Source organism: Salvelinus namaycush, chromosome 41 (assembly GCF_016432855.1).
Source record: "Salvelinus namaycush isolate Seneca chromosome 41, SaNama_1.0, whole genome shotgun sequence".
NCBI classification, from domain to species: domain Eukaryota; kingdom Metazoa; phylum Chordata; class Actinopteri; order Salmoniformes; family Salmonidae; genus Salvelinus; species Salvelinus namaycush.
Window position 1 is genome coordinate 14,400,410 of NC_052347.1, and position 18,792 is coordinate 14,419,201.

Below are 18,792 nucleotides of genomic sequence, written 5' to 3' on the forward strand. Positions count from 1 at the left end.
AACAGGTTGTTCACACACCGGCTGGTGTAGGACGGCGAGTGCACATCTTCCAAAGGCATCGATTGTCTCATCAAGGATGACATAAATGTCCTTCCCTCTACAGCATATTTGATGTCCTGCTCATATTGTGGATAGAGCTCTGGCAGGTATTCTGTATGCAGATGGGATGGCGCTGGGATAGACCCTCCCTGCTTGCAGTGTTTCTTCAGAAATGTGGAGAACTTGGGCCCCTTCTCGAGGTATATCTGCTTTGATTAATGACCTTGAGAAGTCCAAGATTAACTCCTTTCTCTCAGCTGTGGAGGGAATCTTTAACAGACGGAAGGCTAGGGGCTGTGTTCTTGTTTGGACTGGAAAACAATTTAGAAAATGAATAACAATGGTTAATTTGGTAAATTAAGAATTCTCAGGTTGAGTTCAATAGCAGGCCTACAATAGATCTCAATCTTTGAAGCTAAGCACACTCTCTCCTGAAGCCACACACACACACACACACACACACACACACACAGACCGCCCATAAACCTGACAGATAGGCCTGGAACACACAGAAACAGACACACAGCCCATTAACCTGACAGAATGTCTCACACACAAAAACATTTTCAAACAATGATAGATAACAAAAAAAGTCACTAAATAGGTCTGTGACTTGCTGCTTTTGTCTTTCCTAACTTGTCACTTGTTTTGATAGCTCCACCACGTCACTGTGTCTAATTTGTTAGCTAGCTAACATTACTTCAGCTAAGTTAGCTAGCTAGCCTAAATTTTTTTTTTTTTACCGTTATTTTACCAGGTAAGTTGACTGAGAACACGTTCTCATTTGCAGCAACGACCTGGGGAATAGTTACAGGGGAGAGGAAGGGGATGAATGAGCCAATTGTAAACTGGGGATTATTAGGTGACCATGATGGTTTGAGGGCCAGATTGGGAATTTAGCCAGGACACCAGGGTTAACACCCCTACTCTTACAATAAGTGCCATGGGATCTTTAATGACCTCAGAGAGTCAGGACACCCGTTTAACGTCCCATCCGAAAGACGGCACCCTACACAGGGCAGTGTCCCCAATCACTGCCCTGGGGTATTGGGATATTTTTTTAGACCAGAGGAAAGAGTGCCTCCTACTGGCCCTCCAACACCACTTCCAGCAGCATCTGGTCTCCCATCCAGGGACTGACCAGGACCAACCCTGCTTAGCTTCAGAAGCAAGCCAGCAGTGGTATGCAGGGTGGTATGCTGCTGACTAAATGATGTGATGGAGCTGGAGTGACAGCATGGAAAGCTTGCCAGGCTAACGTTAACTAGTTGACTTGCCACTCTATGTAGATACAGACAAAAAGGGATTTTTCAAGAACAGATATCAGCTAACTACAACAAACCTACTGTGAACGCTGCGTGTAACAAATCCGGTATCAGGATAAATAAAAAGCAAGGTCTGCTAACTTTCTTTAATTATGTTTAATTAACGCAAACAATGAATGGCAAATGCAATTTTCATATATACGGGTTCGCTGTATCACCGCGCAGGGTTGAACAGAGAACTGGCAGGAAGTACGTAAACAGCTGTTCTTATACCGTGATGACGTAGTTCCAGCGCGTCTGTTGGCCTATCACAGTAGAGGCTGAGCGCGGTTTAGACTTTGCTCAGCCTTTCTCTGATACTCAGACTGGTCCCCTTCTCTCAGATGTCCGCTTCTGGTCGTTGCGTAGTAGATTAGTTCCGTCTTGTGTCTGTCGATTCTACACTGAAACAGTTCCTAATATGGTATTGTCCAGTGCCCAACCTCCCTGGTTGGCTTAGAGATATGCACCCCTCCCCTCTCCAGATTGACCACAGCCTGTATAGCCTGTCCCTTTATGTTGATCAGTCTTTACACACCTACACCTCTGTGTTGTTTGTGTGTGTGTGTAACAAAACAATATTCATCTTCAAACAATATGGTAGCGGGCTATAGTGCATAAACATAAATCCTAACACTACTAGCTAGTTAATATATCTGTCGCTAGCTAAACATCCAAATGTTTACCTGGTCCACTAGCCCTCCTCTTTTTGTGGCGGAGTGACCTCAGGTGCTCCACCTCAGTTTGACACCGTATGTAATCGATTAAATGCTGACACACTTTGCAGACAAGTACTCCTCCATCCTCGTACAGTTCAGCTGGAAACTCCCTGGCCACACTATAGGGAGCAAATGTTAACTGTTTACTGTGTGTGTGTGTGTGTGTGTGTGTGTGTGTGTGTGTGTGTGTGTGTGTGTGTGTGTGTGTGTGTGTGTGTGTGTGTGTGTGTGTGTGTGTGTGTGTGTGTGTGTGTGTGTGTGTGTGTGTGTGTGTGCCCCTGCTTATTTGGGTAATGATAAAATGGTATTGTTTGATCCACTGTCATCTGGTTATAAACTCAGAGCACCTACGCCTTGATGAGACATGTTATCCCTGTCCAGGAACAACCCCTGTCCACGAACAACCCCTGTCCACGAACAACCCCTGTCCACGAACAACCCCTGAGCTATGAGGAAGTACATAGTTCCACCCAATGAACAAATGAAGTTAAGAGACAGCACAGGTGTTGAATAATAACATTTTATTGTAAATAATAATGCAAAAAGTAATTCATAATAATGGAAAAGCAATTCACTTTGATGGCAGTTCCACCACCTATAAAACTTCACACCTCAACCAGCCCTTAGACAACATCTACATGTCCCTTCAAAGAGTTTCTAAAAGGAAGTGACTACTGTGAGTCTGTTTCATGCATCGCCGAGTCAAGACAAGTGGTGGGCAATCTTACCCTGCAGGGTCCAGTGTGGGTACAGACCATGAAGCATATCCATCACCAATCATCTAATTGCTTACAACTATTTGCTGCTCTCAGATTCACAAACATGTAAGATACGGTTTAGGTCAATAGAGTCAATGATCAACTCAGGCTTTTCTTTTTTAAAGCAGCAGCAGAGTATAGTCCCTCCTATTAGAAGCATTGAAGCTGCCCACCTAATGGGTTCAGCTGAAAACATAAGGCCGTTACTCTGCAGGAAGTTGTCAGGGTCCAAGTTTTGTGTCAAGTCGAAGGCAACAATGGAGGTAAAGATCTGCTGGGTTAAACCAGCCATGATGAACAATAGTCCGACAAAGTTAATCACTTCAGCTTTAGACGGATTCCTCTTGATGCAGTTAGTGCACTTTGATCTGTAGAGGAAGAATATCAAGGCTAAAAATAATATCAGCCCGAGCATAATGGAGAAGGAGGAGAAGGATAAAATCAGTTTCCTTCTGTATTGCAGAAGGTCTAACATTCCTAAAGCACATGCCCAGGTCACCATGGAGATTATCCATCCTATGACCCCCGTGGTGATGGCCGCGACCTCTGTTCCACTTGTATACAGAGTTCTGCTAAGTATGGCCCCTCCAATCAGGAGAAAGGCTGCAGCCCCCCAGCCGAAGTAGAGCGCTCCCCCCAGTTCCCTCTTCTCTCCGGTCAACTCATTGGAGGAGCCGCTGAGGATTTCCCCGGCCTTCCAGGAGACAGGAATGAGGATTAGAATTCCGGCCAGGATGAAGAATATTCCTGTTATAATGATCAACCTGGATATCTTGCCCTTAATGTAGTTGGTGGTCTTGTGCCCGACCATGGAGACCATGACTCCCAGAAACCCCAGGATAATAGCCATGATGGTCATGGCTCTGGTGGCCTGCAGGTTGGAGCTCCATGCGGAGCTTGGCATGGAGTCGTAGACCTCACACTTAATCTGGCTCGTGGTCCTTTTCACACAGCTCATCCACAGGCCGTCCCAGACCTCCTCCGTGGTGACAAGGTTAGCTGCTATGAAGGCAGTCTCCATCCAGGTGGGGAGTGCACACACTACAATGGTGGTGATTAATCCTATGACTCCCAGGACGATTCCCACAATCTCCATGCCCATCGACATCCTGGGTCCCTGGGTGCATTTCTCTACACCTGCCCTTCCTGGAGGAACAAGGATGTGACTCAAAGACATTCCAGAACAGCAGAGATGTTGAACTTCTAGAGGAGCTATGACAACTTCAGTCTTTACAAAGTTCTAGAACAGCAGATTATTTCACTCTGAAGTTTGTTGCTGAGGTCTTCTGTAAGATAAGAGAACTGAGCCACTCAGTAGACCTCTATATAACCGCTCAATGCTGTGATGTCGTCATGGAAACACAACCTATTGATACAGATTTGGGTCAGTATGTGGTTGTGGTTGAACTAGTGCAATGTACAGCTGTGTCTTCCTGGTCTATTTAAAAGTTACTGTTACATAGAAAAGTATTTCCACCAGTATATTTTATTAAAATGACAGATGTATGTGTGTGTGTGTGCTCTGTCTGGGGTAGCGTTTCTAATTAGTGAGATTGAGCTGTGCCACCTGCTGTCCTAATGCCACCATGATGCAAAGAGGCCGACCCTAAAGAGGAACATGAATATTTAACAACACTTACTGGAGGGAGGGAGAGCTGCTGTTATTTTGCTCAGTAATTACTGACAGACCCACAGGGGTCTATGCTAGACTGGACTGTACATCTCCAGAGCAGCTTGTCAGAGAGCACAGTAATGGGGAAATAAACTCAAAGACTGAGGCCCTCTGAGAGATAGGAAGCTTGGTGGGAGTAGAGGGAGGGAGGGAGAAGGCGGAAGAGGGGAATGGACAGGTAAGGAGGGGGAGAGATGTGGCAGAGGGAGAAAGATTGAGGAGAGAGCTTGAGAGATGGAGAGATTAGAGAACAGGGAGAGAGATGGAGAGAAGGGGTAGAGGTAGAGAGAGAATGAAGAATTGTGTGTGTATGTGTGTATATATATATATTGAGATACTTGGCTGAGATATTTAGCTTGTTATGGCTGTACAGAACAACAGTAGACTCTAGCCTCATAAATATATACAGTATATCGTATAACACATTGCATACAGTATTTACCAGCCAGAGGAGTGAGGATTTACTGTTTTGCCCCTGTGCCTGTTCAATCCCAGTTGGTCTTTTGGGACCTGTCTTGTGGCCTGGTGGGAGATGAGACCTGTCTTGTGGCCTGGTGGGAGATGAGACCTGTCTTGTGGCCTGTTGGTAGATGAGACCTGTCTTGTGGTCTGGTGGGAGATGAGACCTGTCCTGTGGCCTGGTGCTAAATGAGACCTGTCTTGTGGCCTGGTGGGAGATGAGACCTGTCTTGTGGCCTGTTGGTAGATGAGACCTGTCTTGTGGTCTGGTGGGAGATGAGACCTGTCTTGTGGTCTGGTGGTAGATGAGACCTGTCCTGTGGTCTGGTGGTAGATGAGACCTGTCCTGTGGTCTGGTGGGAGATGAGACCTGTCCTGTGGCCTGGTGGGAGATGAGACCTGTCTTGTGGTCTGGTGGTAGATGAGACCTGTCTTGTGGTCTGGTGGTAGATGAGACCTGTCCTGTGGTCTGGTGGGAGATGAGACCTGTCCTGTGGCCTGGTGGGAGATGAGACCTGTCTTGTGGCCTGGTGGTAGATGAGACCTGTCCTGTAGCCTGGTGGTAGATGAGACCTGTCCTGTGGTCTGGTGGTAGATGAGACCTGTCCTGTGGCCTGGTGGGAGATGAGACCTGTCCTGTGGTCTGGTGGTAGATGAGACCTATCCTGTGGCCTGGTGGTAGATGAGACCTGTCTTGTGGCCTGGTGGGAGATGAGACCTGTCCTGTGGTCTGGTGGGAGATGAGACCTGTCTTGTGGCCTGGTGGGAGATGGGATCTGTCTTGTGGTCTGGTGGGAGATGAGACCTGTCCTGTGGCCTGGTGGGAGATGAGACCTGTCTTGTGGCCTGGTGGTAGATGAGACCTGTCTTGTGGTCTGGTGGTAGATGAGACCTGTCTTGTGGTCTGGTGGGAGATGAGACCTGTCCTGTGGTCTGGTGCTAAATGAGACCTATCCTGTGGTCTGGTGGGAGATGAGACCTGTCTTGTGGTCTGGTGGTAGATGAGACCTGTCCTGTGGCCTGGTGGTAGATGAGACCTGTCTTGTGGTCTGGTGGGAGATGAGACCTGTCTTGTGGTCTGGTGGGAGATGAGACCTGTCCTGTGGTCTGGTGCTAAATGAGACCTGTCCTGTGGTCTGGTGGGAGATGAGACCTGTCCTGTGGCCTGGTGGGAGATGGGATCTGTCTTGTGGTCTGGTGGTAGATGAGACCTGTCCTGTGGTCTGGTGGGAGATGAGACCTGTCTTGTGGTCTGGTGGTAGATGAGACCTGTCCTGTGGCCTGGTGGGAGATGAGACCTGTCTCGTGGCCTGGTGGTAGATGAGACCTGTCTTGTGGTCTGTTGGGAGATGAGACCTGTCCTGTGGTCTGGTGCTACATGAGACCTGTCCTGTGGTCTGGTGGGAGATGAGACCTGTCTTGTGGCCTGGTGGGAGATGAGACCTGTCCTGTGGTCTGGTGCTACATGAGACCTGTCCTGTGGCCTGGTGGGAGATGAGACCTGTCCTGTGGTCTGGTGCTACATGAGACCTGTCCTGTGGTCTGGTGGGAGATGAGACCTGTCTTGTGGCCTGGTGGTAGATGAGACCTGTCTTGTGGTCTGGTGGTAGATGAGACCTCTCCTGTGGTCTGGTGGGAGATGAGACCTGTCTTGTGGTCTGGTGGGAGATGAGACCTGTCCTGTGGTCTGGTGGTAGATGAGACCTGTCCTGTGGCCTGGTGGGAGATGAGACCTGTCTTGTGGTCTGGTGGGAGATGAGACCTGTCCTGTGGTCTGGTGCTAAATGAGACCTGTCCTGTGGTCTGGTGGGAGATGAGACCTGTCTTGTGGTCTGGTGGTAGATGAGACCTGTCCTGTGGCCTGGTGGGAGATGAGACCTGTCTCGTGGCCTGGTGGTAGATGAGACCTGTCTTGTGGTCTGGTGGGAGATGAGACCTGTCCTGTGGCCTGGTGGGAGATGAGACCTGTCCTGTGGCCTGGTGGGAGATGAGACCTGTCTTGTGGTCTGGTGGGAGATGAGACCTGTCCTGTGGTCTGGTGGGAGATGAGACCTGTCCTGTGGCCTGGTGGGAGATGAGACCTGTCCTGTGGTCTGGTGGTAGATGAGACCTGTCCTGTGGCCTGGTGGTAGATGAGACCTATCCTGTGGCCTGGTGGTAGATGAGACCTGTCTTGTAGCCTGGTGGTAAATGAGACCTCTCCTGTGGTATGGTGGTAGATGAGACCTATCCTGTGGCCTGGTGGTAGATGAGACCTGTCTCGTGGCCTAGTGGTAAATGAGACCTCTCCTGTGGTCTGGTGGTAGATGAGACCTGTCCTGTGGCCTGGTGGTAGATGAGACCTGTCCTGTGGCCTGGTGGGAGATGAGACCTGACCTGTGGCCTGGTGGGAGATGAGACCTGTCTTGTGGCCTGGTGGTAGATGAGACCTGTCTTGTGGTCTGGTGGTAGATGAGACCTGTCTTGTGGTCTGGTGGTAGATGAGACCTGTCTTGTGGTCTGGTGGTAGATGAGACCTGTCTTGTGGCCTGGTGGTAGATGAGACCTGTCTTGTGGCCTGGTGGTAGATGAGACCTGTCTTGTGGTCTGGTGGTAGATGAGACCTGTCTTGTGGCCTGGTGGTAGATGAGACCTGTCTTGTGGTCTGGTGGTAGATGAGACCTGTCCTGTGGCCTGGTGGTAGATGAGACCTGTCTTGTGGCCTGGTGGTAGATGAGACCTGTCCTGTGGCCTGGTGGTAGATGAGACCTGTCTTGTGGTCTGGTGGTAGATGAGACCTGTCTTGTGGTCTGGTGGTAGATGAGACCTGTCTTGTGGTCTGGTGGTAGATGAATGGTGGTCTGGGCAACTAACTCTCAGTCTCACATCAGAATTAAATGTTCATACATGTTTCTCAAATGTCACATTTTGAAATTGTTGCAGATGTCAAAATTAAAATTGTGTTAAAGTTAAGTTTATGCATTCACTCCAAATGGTTATGGTAAGGGTGTGTGGGTGTGTGTTTATGTATCTGTGTGTCTTTGAGCGTGCACAGTACCGTTTGGCAAACCCTGACAGGTCTCCTAAAAGGAGAGGAGCAGAGAGGGCCTTCCTATCTCTGAGGGCCTCAGTCTTTTAGTTTATTTCCCCATTACTGTGCTCTCTGACAAGCCGTTCTGGAGATGTACAGTTCAGCCTAGCCTAGAACCCTGTGGGTCTGTCAGTAATTACTGAGCAAAATAACTATCTGTCTCTCTCTTTCTCTCTCTGTGTGTCTGTCTGTCTCTCAGTCTCTCTCTCGGTCTCGGTCTCTCGGTCTCGGTCTCTCTCTCTCGGTCGGTCTCTCTCTCGGTCAGTCTCTCTCTCGGTAGTTCTCTCTCTCGGTCGGTGGCTCTCTCGGTCGGTCGCTCTCTCTCGGTCTCTCTCTCAGTCTTTCTCTAGGTCTTTGGCTTGGTCTTTTTCTCTGTCTTTCTCTCGGTTTCTCTCTCGGTCTCTCTCTCTCTCTACCTCCTCTACTAGTACTGTATTGTCACTGTTAATTCATCTCCTCCACTCTGTAGGAACTAAAAGGCAGGAAAGCTAACAGGGCTGACTCTCCTATCAGTGTTTTAGTTTCATACCTTTAAGGGCCTTCAGTCAGTACATTGTGAAAGCACTTGCCTTTAATCTTGTATTATAAATGCACTCTCTGCAACTCTTCTGATAAATATGCCTGGGACTTATTTATATATTAAGTGCAAATAGGAGAGCTCTTTATCCAGCTTTTACTGTAATGGAAAATAGGCTACATTATCAGGTAGTATCATTTTATTTTGTAGGCAGGCTTTTGTGTGTGTGTGTGTGTGTGTGTGTGTGTGTGTGTGTGTGTGTGTGTGTGTGTGTGTGTGTGTGTGTGTGTGTGTGTGTGTGTGTGTGTGTGTGTGTGTGTGTGTGTGTGTGTGTGTGTGTACAGTATATATGTATGGGGATGGTCTGACTGGCGCTCTGGGAATGGAAAGGATCTGAGAGAGGGAGGGAGGGAGGTTCCCTCACAGAATCACTCAAACTAAATAATGTTCAGTCATGTGTTTTTCAAACATTCATAGCCTGTAAAACGGTGTTAGATTGATCCATGTGTCTGAAAATGATTGATGCGAGGAGAACACAGCTTCTCCCAGCCCCAGTAGATTGACAGATCTATTGACCATCATACAATACCTGTTGGCAGTGCCTCCGCAATCAACCCTTTGAGAGAGAGCCCATTGGAGTCCTGTGGCAGTTTCAGCTGCTCTAATGCCATCAGGCTGAGTGGACCTAGACATGATACATGATGATTAGTTCTAGTCATCCCATCTATCAGTGGATTCTAGTGAGCTGTATCCTAAACCCCACTGGGCACCACTTTACAGTGTGTTTTCTCTGGGTCACTGAATATTCAACAGGCCTGAAGCACGGTGTGATCTGTCGTTCATGACAGATAGAGACACACAGAGTATCCACTCATGTCTTAGACTGTGATTACTGAGAGGAATAACCCAGGGTCGTGTTCATTAGGGCACGCAATGGGAAATGTTTTTAAACATTTTGCAAACGGGCAATGAAAATTAGCTTCTTTTTTTATTGGACCCATCCAGGTAGTCCCTCCTTGTTTTAGTCTGTTTTCATCTGTTTTGTGCCTAATGAACACCACCACTGAATATGTATGAGTCCTCTTCACTGGAACCTGGGAGGGTAAATCAACAAGTCATCAAAGATTGTATCTTTATCAGTAGTGCTCTGTGTGGGCGGATTAGGCGATCTTGAAGGAGTAGAGCATCTTTGCTGTTTCCTCTGGGAAGGGAAGCAGGGGGGTCAGGCGCATCTCACAGCAACAAGGGATAGTCTGAGACTGTTTTCTGAGCATCCCCATGGGGTTGCCATGGCGTTAGTGATGAATCAGATCTGCGTATTGTTGTGCTTTGATTTGCTTCATTGTAATGTTGATGTAAGCTTGTGAACAGAGGTGAGATCACAGAGATTGAATAGTTTTATCTTTAGAGGGGAGTCGTACTGTAATTTATATATGCCTTCCCTCCCTCGGTACACAGATACACAGGTATACACACTTTAAAGATGTTACTTGATGAGGAGGAACTAGGACGTGTCCCCTGATAGGTTGGATACAGAGATTCACTGAGTTTATTGGTCAGTTTGTTGTGTAACCATGGATATGGAATGGCTCCCGGGAGGGTCATTAAGAAAAAACTAATTTTGTGAATCAACTGTTTTTGTTCAGGATTTAAAGAGTAAGGGATAAAGGATATGTTTAACATCATGAATACTTACTGTACCTTTTGGTGGCTTTTATTTTATTGACCTAAAACATCCAATCCGGGATTGAATCTGACCGTGCTTGTGGACAATGCACCATTTTAAAGGTCATTTCTGATCAAGCTGACATCTGCAACATTGTACTGTGAATGCAATCTCCACGAAACATTCTTTTAAAAGCTGCATTGTCGGCAACGTGCGGTCGTTCATATTGAATCCCAGGCCTAGTGACAGTAATTCTGCATAACTCAAGATACCAGTTTGGAGATTTCCCAGGACAATGCCCTGTAGAATAGTCACATTGACCTGGGATCGATGGAAGAATAGATGACTTCCCAGAACTGTCTGTGGTATTTAACCTTGCTGTAGCCATGAGCTGAACTTTGCCGTTTGTCACTTTGTGGCTGTAGGATCTTAGAGAACATCCACGTTGAGCTGAGTCACTGATGGCTAAGTCCCAATATCCACACTAGCGTACTACTTAGAATGCATGGTCAATATACAGGTAACTGCCAAAATAATGGAAACACTTGAGGAAATGAAGGATACAAAGTATATTAAAATCAGGTGCTTCCACACAGGTGTGGTAACCTGAGTTAATTAAGCAATTAACATCCCATCATGTATAGGGTCATGTATAAAAATGACCAGTTGCCATTATTTTGGGTACCATGGCTAGAAGAGATCTCAGTGAAGAGGTGTCTCAAAGGAGCATAGTGCTTTAAAGTTTGTGTGTGTGTGTGTGTGTATTTATGTCTGTCACCAGATATTAACCCAATTGAACACCAGTTATGGGAGATTCTGGAGCAGTGTTTTCCCACCACCATCAACAAAACATCAAATAATGTAATTTGTCGGCGAAGAATGGTGTCGCATCCCTCCAATAGAGTTGACACTTGTAGAATCTATGTCAAGGTGCATTAAAGCTTTTCTGGCTTGTGGTGGCCCAAAGCCCTATTGACACTTGGTGTTCCTTTCTTTTTGCAGTTACATGTACATTGCTTCCTTCACTAAGTGGCATGGAGGTGTTGATCTTGGGGAAGAGCCATGCTGACTGTATGCAGGCTGTTTCTGGAGGGAGGAGTGGAATGTAGTGGAGCTCATCACTAGAGAGCTGGGTTATAGAATAAGGACTGAGAAGATGAGAGAGAGAGAGAGGTATAGGGATAGGTGAGAGGAGGAGAGAAGGAGAGGAGGGAGGGAGAATAATCGGGTTAGGTGAGAGGAGGAGGAGGAGAGGGTGAGGAACTGGGTTAGGTGAGTGGAGGAGGAGAGGGTGAGGAACCAGGTTAGGTGAGAGGAGGAGGAGGAGAGGCAGAAAAACAGGGTTAGGTGAGAGGAGAAGGAGGAGAACAGGGTTAGGTGAGAGGAGGAGTGAGTGAGGAACCGGGTTAGGTGAGAAGAGAAGGAGGAGAACAAGGTTAGGTAAGAGGAGAAGGAGGAGAACAGGGTTAGGTGAGAAGAGAAGGAGGAGAACAAGGTTAGGTAAGAGGAGAAGGAGGAGAACAGGGTTAGGTGAGCGGAGAAGGAGGAGAACAGGGTTAGGTAAGAGGAGGAGTGAGTGAGGAACCGGGTTAGGTGAGAAGAGAAGGAGGAGAACAAGGTTAGGTAAGAGGAGAAGGAGGAGAACAGGGTTAGGTGAGAAGAGAAGGAGGAGAACAGGGTTAGGTGAGAGGAGAAGGAGGAGAACAGGGTTAGGTGAGAGGAGAAGGAGGAGAACAAGGTTAGGTGAGAGGAGAAGGAGGAGAAGAGGGTTAGGTGAGAGGAGAAGGAGGAGAACAAGGTTAGGTGAGAGGAGAAGGAGGAGAACAGGGTTAGGTGAGAGGAGAAGGAGGAGAACAGGGTTAGGTGAGAGGAGAAGGAGGAGAACAAGGTTAGGTGAGAGGAGAAGGAGGAGAACAAGGTTAGGTGAGAGGAGAAGGAGGAGAACAGGGTTAGGTGAGAGGAGAAGGAGGAGAACAGGGTTAGGTGAGAGGAGAAGGAGGAGAACAGGGTTAGGTGAGAGGAGAAGGAGGAGAACAGGGTTAGGTGAGAGGAGAAGGAGGAGAACAAGGTTAGGTGAGAGGAGAAGGAGGAGAACAAGGTTAGGTGAGAGGAGAAGGAGGAGAACAAGGTTAGGTGAGAGGAGAAGGAGGAGAACAGGGTTAGGTGAGAGGAGGAGGAGGAGAACAAGGTTAGGTGAGAGGAGAAGGAGGAGAACAAGGTTAGGTGAGAGGAGAAGGAGAAGGAGAACAAGGTTAGGTGAGACGAGAAGGAGAAGGAGGAGAACAGGGTTAGGTGAGAGGAGGAGGAGAAGGAGGAGAACAGGGTTAGGTGAGAGGAGGAGGAGAACAGGGTTAGGTGAGGGGAGGAGGAGAAGGAGGAGAACAGGGTTAGGTGAGAGGAGGAGGAGGAGAACAAGGTTAGGTGAGAGGAGAAGGAGGAGAACAAGGTTAGGTGAGAGGAGAAGGAGAAGGAGAACAAGGTTAGGTGAGACGAGAAGGAGAAGGAGGAGAACAGGGTTAGGTGAGAGGAGGAGGAGAAGGAGGAGAACAGGGTTAGGTGAGAGGAGGAGGAGAACAGGGTTAGGTGAGGGGAGGAGGAGAAGGAGGAGAACAGGGTTAGGTGAGAGGAGGAGGAGGAGAACAAGGTTAGGTGAGAGGAGAAGGAGGAGAACAAGGTTAGGTGAGAGGAGAAGGAGGAGAACAAGGTTAGGTAAGAGGAGAAGGAGGAGAACAAGGGGAGAGTGGGGTGACAAGGAGATCCTCTGGAGGAACAGACCAACATTATTAACAAAGGGACCTGGAACACTGCATTATTGATGGAGGGAAGAGGAAGAGAGAAAGGAGAGGTGGAGAGGTGGAGGCTATTATGCCATCAGGAAGGAGAGGTGCAAAGGGAAGGATCTCTCCATCTCTCTTCCTGATTAGTAAAGTATGGGGAGAAGTTTCTCACACACTAGCTGCACGAACACATGGAGAGAGAGAATGTCATCTACATTTGATTTGGTTACCTAAGCTATTTAAGTACAGTGCATTTGGAAAGTATTCAGACCACTTGACTTATTCCACATTTTGTTACGTTACAGCCTTATTTTAAAATGTATTAAATAAAACATTTTCCTCATCAATCTACACACAATACTCCAAAATGACAGTGAAAATAGGTTTTTAGAAATTTTAGCAAATGTATTAAAATACATAAGTATTCAAACCCTTTGCTATGAGACTCGAAATTGAGCTCAGGTGCATCCTGTTTCCATTGATCATGCTTGAGATATTTCTACAACTTGATTCGAGTCCATCTGTGGTAAATTCAATTGATTGGACATGATTTGGAAAGGCACACACCTGTCTATATAAGGTCTATATAAGGTCCCACAGTGCATTTCAGAGCAAATACCAAGCAATGCGGTCGAAGGAATTGTCCGTAGAGCTCTGAGACAGGATTGTGTGAGGCACTGGGGAAGGGTTCCAAAAAATGTATGCTGAATTGAAGGTCCCCAGGAACTCAGTGCCTCCATCAATCTTAAATGGAAGAAGACTCTTCCTAGAGCTGGCCGCCCTGCTAAACTGAGCAATCGGGGGAGAAGGGCCTTGGTCAGGGAGGTGACCAAGAACCCGATGGTCTGACAGAGCTCCAGAGTTCTTCTGTGGAGATGGGAGAACCTTCTGGAAAGACAACCATCTCTGCAGCGCTCCACCAATCAGGCCTTTATGGTAGAGTGGCTAGATGGAAGCCACTCCTCAGTAAAAGGCACGACAGCCCGCTTGGAGTTAAAGGACTCTCAGACCATGAGAAACAAGATTCTCTGGTCTGATGAAACCAAGATTGAACTCTTTGGTCTGAATGCCAAGCGTTACATCTGGAGGAAACCTGGCACCATCCCTACGGTGAAGCATGGTGGTTGCAGCATCATGCTGTAGGGATGTTTTTCAGTGGCAGGGACTGATGCTCTCCATCCAACCTGACAGAGCTTGAGAATGGGAGAAACTGCCCAAATACAGGTGTGACAAGCTTGTATCGTCATACCCAAGAAGACTCTAAACTGTAATCGCTGCCCACAGTGCTTCAACAAAGTACTGAGTAAAGGGTCTGAATAATTAATTAGCAAAAATGTCAAAAATCCAGTTTTTGCTTTGTCATTATAGGGTACAGTATGGTGTGTAGATTGATGAGGGGAAAGAACAATTTAATATATTTTAGAACATGAATGTAACATACCAAAATGTGTAAAAATTCAAGGGGTCTGAATCCTTTCTGAATGCACTGTGTCTCATTAATGACCATGTGTTCCTGCTTTCTTTTCCAGAATAAAGTGCTGAACATTGACAGACTGAAGGTGAAACTTCAGGTAAGAGCCTTATAATGGATTCTATGTGTGTGTGTGTGTGTGTGTGTGTGTGTGTGTGTGTGTGTGTGTGTGTGTGTGTGTGTGTGTGTGTGTGTGTGTGAATTCCCATCTCTCCTACAGTGATGTATCAGGGTTATCACCACAGATTAAATGGATAATCAATAACCTCATTTTTTTTGTCTAAATAATTTATAAAAACTATTAGGATTCAGTAGTTATATCTCCATGAATCTTCTACACTAAGCCCAATGTTCTCCTGACCCCAGTCACTCACTACCCAGGCTCTCTCCCTTTCCCTCTCTCTCCCTTTCTCTCTTTCCCTCTGTCTCTCTCTCTCATCCTCCTCTCTCTCAATTCAATTTAATAAGCTTTATTGGCATGGGAAGCATATGTTTACATTGCCAAAGCCAGTACATTGGATTTTTGATTTTTTTTGTGGGCAGTGTGCACATAGCCTGTCTTCTCTTGAGAGCCAGGTCTGCCTTCGGCGGCCTTTCTCAATAGCAAGGCTATGTTCACTGAGGTTGTACATAGTCAAAGATTTAGTTTATATTAATGTTTATAGCACTAGTTTATATTCATGAGTATGGGGGGGGGAGTAGAAACCGTATTAAAGCTTTCAGTACCTGTATGATGTGGGTGGGATGGAGACAGAAAGGAAGAGGGAGAGAAGGAAAGAAAACTCAAATACACAGAGCCAGCCAGCGTGGATTGAAATTCCACTGCACAAAAAAATGCCTTTTAAAATGTTTTTCATTTATAAACCAACATGAGGGTCGAGGGATGCAACCACCTAGCAAGCAAACCCCTGGAGTGGAAACGTGTTGTGATGGTAGCCTCGGGGGGGCAGTGCCAGTGGTGATGTAATGGGCAACGGTAGCAAATGCTGGAGGAGATTGAGATGCATAATTAGCAGAAATTCCACAGAGGATGGACGAATGGGGTGACAGGGCGGTGGCAACCACTAGTTTATATTCATGAGTATGACCTGATGCCTTATGCCCGCTTCACCTACCTGCACAGCATGCTGGGAAGTCACATAAGATGCCATATTCCTTATCGAGCTTTCCCCCCAGTTTGAATACTAGTTCAAAACTTTCCTGACATCAATTCTAAATTGGTCCTCTACCCCCTAGCCCCTACCCCCTACTTTAAGTTATGTGAGAGCTACAGTGAATGCCATTTGAATTTTTGTTTGTGAGACTTTAAATCTATGTCTTACCTCAAAGGAGCTTTAAGTAAAGCAATGAAACAGTGGTAGTGAAATGATTCATTCCTATAGAGGTGAATCCTAACTTCCCATTGACATCACTGCAAGAGTCAGGGACAATTTGACTTGAGAACTTAGAATTCACCCCAATGGGAAATTATACATTTACCTTAAATAATAATAGTTCTTCTTCTTTCTCCAGATCTGGGACACAGCTGGACAGGAGCGTTTCCGCAGCGTCACACACGCCTACTACCGTGACGCCAATGGTGAGACAGACACACACACACTTCCTCTTTTTCTCTCTCACACACCCAGACAAACACACACTTGTGTGATTCTGTCTCAGTACCGCTCCAGCTGCTGTGGTGACAGAAACAAGAGGGATTCTCTCCCTCATTAAGAAACAAGCTGCATTATACGTTACTTAAAGTGCTGCTTAGTAGGCTGAGTTTCATAACATTTAAATGCAGATTAGGATGATATGTAAATTAGCTGAATAAAATGTATGGTTCACTTATTTGTGTACATGTCTGTGAGCATGCAATTTGATTATTACCATTTGTCTTGAATGCGTGATTGTCTTTAAATTAATCCACTTTTTTTCCCATTTTTATTCTGGGTGGATAGGTGGGTGGATGGATAGATGGATGGGTGGATGGATGGGTGGGTGGGTGGATAGGTGGATGGGCGGATAGGTGGATGGGTGGATGGGTGTGTGGATAGATGGGTGGATAGATGGATAGATGGATGGGTGGATAGATGGGTGGATAGATGGATGGGTGGATAGATGGATGGGTGGATAGATGGGTGGATGGATAGATGGGTGGATGGGTGTGTGGATGGGTGGATGGATAGATGGCATGTTCACATGGTGCATGTTTCTAACATTTCCAGTCTCCTTAAAGGCATGTGTTCGCCTTGATTCCGTCTTATTTAGCAACATTTGAACTGTTTTTTACATCGGATAAATGCCACGACTGTCACGATCGTCTTCTGGATAGACTGAGGACCAAGGCGCAGCGCGTGGAAAGTACATCTTCTTTATTTAAAGGAAGAAGACGAAAAACGAAACGAACACTATACAAAACAACAAAACAGACGACCGTGAAGCTATACAAACATAAGTGCTGACACTAAACACTTAGACATAGACAATTACCCACAAAAAGCTAAAGCCTATGGTTGCCTTAAATATGGCTCCCAATCAGAGACAACAATAACCAGCTGTCTCTAATTGAGACCCAATTCAGGCAACCATAGACTTTCCTAGACACCTACACTGAACACTAAACCACAAAGATAACTAAGGCCAGGGTGTGACATAACCCCCCCCTTAAGGTGCGAACTCCGGGCGCACCAGCATCAAGTCTAGGGGAGGGTCTGGGTGGGCGTCTATCCACGGTGGCGGCTCTGGCACTGGTCGTGGTCCCCACCCCACCATAGTCACTACCCGCTTACGTAGCCTCCTCCAAATGGCCACCCTCCACATTAACCCCACTGGATTAAGGGGCAGCACCGGACTAAGGGGCAGCACCGGACTAAGGGGCAGCACCGGACTAAGGGGCAGCACCGGACTAAGGGGCAGCACCGGACTAAGGGGCAGCACCGGACTAAGGGGCAGCACCGGACTAAGGGGCAGCACCAGGATAAGGGGCAGCACCAGGATAAGGGGCAGCACCAGGATAAGGGGCAGCACCAGGATAAGGGGCAGCACCAGGATAAGGGGCAGCACCAGGATAAGGGGCAGCTCCGGACTGAGGGATGGCAGCTCCGGACTGAGGGACGGATCCTGGCTGGATGACGGCTCTGGCGGATCCTGGCTGGACGGCTCTGGCGGATCCTGGCTGGACGGCTCATGGCTGGCTGACGGATCTGGCTGCTCATGGCTGGCTGACGGATCTGGCTGCTCATGGCTGGCTGACGGATCTGGCTGCTCATGGCTGGCTGACGGATCTGGCTGCTCATGGCTGGCTGACGGATCTGGCTGCTCATGGCTGGCTGACGGATCTGGCTGCTCATGGCTGGCTGACGGATCTGGACGCTCATGGCTGGCTGGCGGATCTGGACGCTCATGGCTGGCTGGCGGATCTGGACGCTCATGGCTGGCTGGCGGCTCTGGCAGATCCTGTCTGGTTGGCGGCTCTGGCAGATCCTGTCTGGTTGGCGGCTCTGGCAGATCCTGTCTGGTTGGCGGCTCTGGCAGATCCTGTCTGGTTGGCGGCTCTGGCAGATCCTGTCTGGTTGGCGGCTCTGGCAGATCCTGTCTGGTTGGCGGCTCTGGCAGATCCTGTCTGACGAATGGCTCTGGCGGCTCCTGACTGACTAACGGCTCTGACGGCTCGGGACAGACGGGCGGCTCTAATGGCTCTGGACAGACGGATGGCTCAGACGGCGCTGGGGAGACGGATGGCTCAGATGGGGCTGGGGAGATGGATGGCTCAGATGGCGCTGGGGAGACGGATGGCTCAGATGGCGCTGGGGAGACGGATGGCTCAGATGGCGCTGGGGAGACGGATGGCTCTGGCCGGATGAGGCGCACTGTAGGCCTGGTGCGTGGTGCCGGAACTGGAGGCACCGGGCTAAGGACACGCACCTTCAGGCTAGTGCGGGGAGAAGGAACAGGGCATACTGGACCCTGGGAGCGCACATTAGGCCTAGTGCGTGGTGCCGGAACTGGTGGTACCGGACTGGGGACACGCATCTCAGGGCTAGTGCGGGGAGCAGCAACAGGACGCACAGGACTCTGGGGACACACAGGAGGCTTGGTGCGTGGTTTAGGCACTGGTGGTAAAGGGCTGGAGACACGCACCATAGGGCTAGTGCGTGGAGGAGGCACTGGTGGTACTGGGTTGGGGCGGGGAGGTGGCGCCGGAAATACCGGACCGTGCAGGCGTACTGGCTCCCTTGAGCACTGAGCCTGCCCAACCTTACCTGGTTGTATGCTCCCCGTCGCCCGACCAGTGCGGGGAGGTGGAATAACCTGCACCGGGCTATGTAGGCGAACCGGGGACACCATGCGTAAGGCTG

General features: G+C 48.2%; 1 protein-coding gene across 1 annotated transcript in view; it reads left to right on the forward strand.

Annotated features, from left to right (window-relative positions):
• LOC120034576 (ras-related protein Rab-26-like) overlaps positions 1-18,792 on the forward strand; it is a 114,922-nt gene that overhangs the window by 47,909 nt on the left and 48,221 nt on the right. Inside the window, exons 3-4 of the mRNA XM_038981175.1 lie at positions 14,511-14,552; positions 15,965-16,031. Coding sequence (XP_038837103.1) covers positions 14,511-14,552; positions 15,965-16,031 — 109 coding nt within the window. The remainder of the gene's footprint in view (positions 1-14,510; positions 14,553-15,964; positions 16,032-18,792) is intronic.